This window comes from Parambassis ranga, chromosome 14, assembly GCF_900634625.1.
Source record: "Parambassis ranga chromosome 14, fParRan2.1, whole genome shotgun sequence".
Taxonomy (NCBI): Eukaryota; Metazoa; Chordata; class Actinopteri; family Ambassidae; genus Parambassis; species Parambassis ranga.
The window spans coordinates 1,344,566-1,348,113 of record NC_041034.1 but is presented as its reverse complement, the minus strand read 5'-3'; the positions used below and the strand labels follow the sequence as shown (position 1 = coordinate 1,348,113).

The following is a 3,548-nucleotide window of genomic DNA, read 5'->3' as shown; positions in this document are numbered from 1 at the left end:
GTCTACACACTCCCTCACCTCTGCGGGAGACGTCACAGATGAGGTTCCAGGCTTTGATGAAGTCGGGTTCTTTGCTCTGCAGCCTGACGACACACTGATACGCTCGCTTCTTAAAGTCCTCCTCCTCGTCGAAGCGCTTCTTCGACTCCTGACGGAGGAAGAAGAGACGTGAGTGAAAAGAAACATGTGGACAGAAGAGAGAGGGGGCAGAGAGACAGCAGAGGGTTTGTTCTGACTTTGTAGAAGGACTGCAGGTCACTGATGGGCGGAGACACCGTCAGGTAGTTTGGAAATTTATCCTGCAGGTGGGCAATCAGCATCCCAAACTGGGTCCCCCAGTCCCCCACATGGTTCAGCCTGCACAAACAAAAAGCAGCATCAGAGGCCCGTACATGAGACAACACTAGTGCTAACACTGTTAGCATATTAGCAGCATAAATGTGTGCGTGTTGCCAAGCTAATATGCTAGTTATCCGGTAGTTGTTAGCATTATCACGGATACGCAGGAATCTACATCAACTGTGATGTGGGCCAGACGTTACGAGTTGATGATATGGGAGGAACGCTGGTTAGCTTAGCTTAGCTTAGCTTAGCTTATTAGCACTGCAGAGCGCTCATGTTTCAGACCTGAGAACGTCGTAGCCCAGAAACTCAAAGAGCCGACACATGCTGTCGCCGATGATGGTGGAGCGCAGGTGACCCACGTGCATCTCTTTGGCGATGTTTGGAGAGGAGAAGTCCACGATCACCTGACACACACAGAATAAGTACAACTTTAACTCTAAAACAACCTTTTTACTTTGCCGTATGCAGCTGCAGCACCTGGGTGCCAGGTTCACTGCAGAACAGCATGCTAGGATGAGGAAAGTACTGGAACAAACCCTCTTCCTGGCTGGCAGCGGTGGAGGCTGCACGCCGTTGATCAGCAGGTTGCTCAACAGTTTGGACACAAACGTCTTTTTGAGGTGGATGTTGATGAAGCCTGAGGAAGCGTCAGAGAAATAGTCAGACATCTTTAAACAGAACACACACCACCAGAACCTGGAAGGACATGATGGACTCTACCTGGTCCTGCGATCTCAGTTTTCTGGACGAGCTCGTTGTCGGAGAGGTTTTGGACGATCTTCTCTGCGATTTCTCGCGGGTTGACCTTCACCCCTTTGGCTTTCAGCATCTGTAACACATCAGTTTACAGACACTGATCCTTCCCCTCTGACCCGCTGTGTGTCGGCCCGGTTTTTTTGCACTGTGTCTCACCTGAGCCATGGCCATGGCGCTGTTGCACTGGTAGTCTCCAAATTTGGCCTGCTGGTTGGGGGTGACGGCCAGAGGGGGGTTCTCCAGCTCAGGGAAGGAGGCTCGGATCGCCTCGCCAAAAATCTCCTGGAGCCGCTGGTTGATGTTCATCATGGATTTACTGCAGTGACTCGACCCCTCCTGAAGACTCTGAGGACACAAAGAGACGAACACAGCGGCCAGTGAAAGACGGATTCACACTGTTCACCATCACATCGGACTCTACGCCTCCCAGTGGATCGTGTGTGACGCTGAGCTCACCCTCTTGAGGATGTTGACGCGGTACTTCAGTCTGGCATTTTCCTCCCGCAGCTCGTCCAGAAGCGGAGATGGACTCAGGTTCTGTGGGTTTTTCAGACTCTCGATCTCAGCGGACAACCTGCGGATGTCCTGCTCCTGGAAAATAAAAAACAACAACACACAACAACACACAAATCATAGTACATTTACTGCCAGTCATTAAACATCCTGTGTCATTCAGCTAGGGACAAATATGAAATATTTCACTGGCAGTTTAGATTATTTCTGAACCTTGGACACTGGTTAATGCACCTTTTCCTGGCATGAGGACATCTGATAATAAATGAGTGTTTACAGGACGTACTGTAAATCAGAATGAAACTGAAAGTCCTTCTTTCATGGTCAGAAAGCGCTGCGACACTTCCTGTGATCCATGTGAGCATTAAAGTTAAATGGCCACTAACACGTCATGTGGATTAAAGGACCACTAGAAGGCCCCAGGCCACAACCCACAGAAGACATGAAGATCATAAACGTAAAATATATTTCACTAAATGTCACGCAGCGTTGTTTCTTGTGTGCCTCAGTGTAGGTACATGTCTTATACCTTATATTTATTCTTTATACTTAAGTTAAATGTTGTATGGTTGACAGGTTAGAGTCTCTGCATGTCCAGCACACAGGGCAGGATCATTCATCTGACTTAAACTCCTCTATCCGCGATTCAAGACTCCATTTAAATACCTTTATTCAGAATTAGTCCTGAATTCTTGGACCTCTATCATCATGTAGTGCATCTTTTACCACAGGACCAGACCGACAGATGTTCTATCAGGGTCCGCACAGAAATGAAACTTCAGGTAACAAACGGCTTTGAAAACTAACTGTCAAAATGTCAATATTTCTTAATATTAATAACAGAAGAGTTGGCTCTATGAAGTCTGGAGCAGCGTCTTCTTAGCGACTACCGGTGTAAACAAAACACACAGACACATGTAGCCTTGTAAGCTAACGTTAGCTTCTTCACGAACATACGACAGCCGACCTGTTCTTGTAGCCGGGCCGTGTACTCCATCACTGGGTCTCCCATCTTCCTAAAAGGCCGGAGACAAACTCTGCTGTCGGCTGCGAGCGGAATCTCGTGGCTGATGAAACAAACTGCGAGAGGAGGAAGAAGTTCACAACTTTCAGAACGCTTCCGGTTCTGAGGCCGCTTTCTTCTTCGTCGCGTTTAATAGCGCGTCGTGACAGAGCGCCACCTGCCGCATTGGAGTAAGAACCACATTTTCTCAATATATTGTATTTTAGTACTTTACATATGTGCTGTTGAATTTATTTGTTTTTATATCAAATTTTATATAAAAACATTAAAAAAAATTCTTAAAGGCATTTTAGTCCAGTAATGAACTACAAAAACATGTAGAAGAGAGGAACTTTTTATTTATTGTGAAACTACAAAACATAATGTTTGTTTTTTTCTTTGTGCTGGTGAAATATTTACAACTCTGGTCGACAGTACAGTGTCTGAGAATAAAATTCACAGCTTTTCGGGACTCTCGCGATAAAAAGAAAAGAAAATAAAAAATAAAAAGCACACCCAAATCACAAAAGTGCAATAAATACATGCTGTATGTGTCTCATAGCCGCCTGCATACACATCTCACCAGGTTCATCACCAGTCGTAACACAAACAGATTCTTTAGAATAAAAAAAAAAATTCAAGAAACTAACAAGAATTACAACGAACAATAATCAGCATCTGTGTCTTTTCCTCTGAATGATCTGTCGCAGCACAAACCTACATTCATTCAGTTTACATTTCATGTTTTTGATTTGGAGGTTAATCAATGAAACAGACGATGGTACTGACAGAGTTTCAATCCAACTGGTTCAGCAAACTCAACGTTTCTCTAACATCAGCTCGACGGCAGCGGCCAAACAAACAAAAGACAAAAAACAACAGTGTACAGGCTGCTCTCCAAAGGCTCTCCCCCTCTCACCCCTCTCCCCTC

At 45.5% G+C, this 3,548-nt stretch overlaps 1 protein-coding gene across 1 annotated transcript in view; it reads right to left on the bottom strand.

The window, feature by feature from the left end:
* Positions 1-2,746, bottom strand: part of rars1 (arginyl-tRNA synthetase 1) — a 5,077-nt gene extending 2,331 nt beyond the window's left edge. Inside the window, exons 1-8 of the mRNA XM_028422095.1 lie at positions 2,582-2,746; positions 1,558-1,692; positions 1,258-1,446; positions 1,066-1,174; positions 882-982; positions 628-749; positions 237-357; positions 11-148 (exon numbers count right to left, since the gene is read on the bottom strand). Coding sequence (XP_028277896.1) covers positions 11-148; positions 237-357; positions 628-749; positions 882-982; positions 1,066-1,174; positions 1,258-1,446; positions 1,558-1,692; positions 2,582-2,626 — 960 coding nt within the window. The 5' untranslated portion in view covers positions 2,627-2,746. The remainder of the gene's footprint in view (positions 1-10; positions 149-236; positions 358-627; positions 750-881; positions 983-1,065; positions 1,175-1,257; positions 1,447-1,557; positions 1,693-2,581) is intronic.
* Positions 2,747-3,548: the final 802 nt, after the last annotated feature.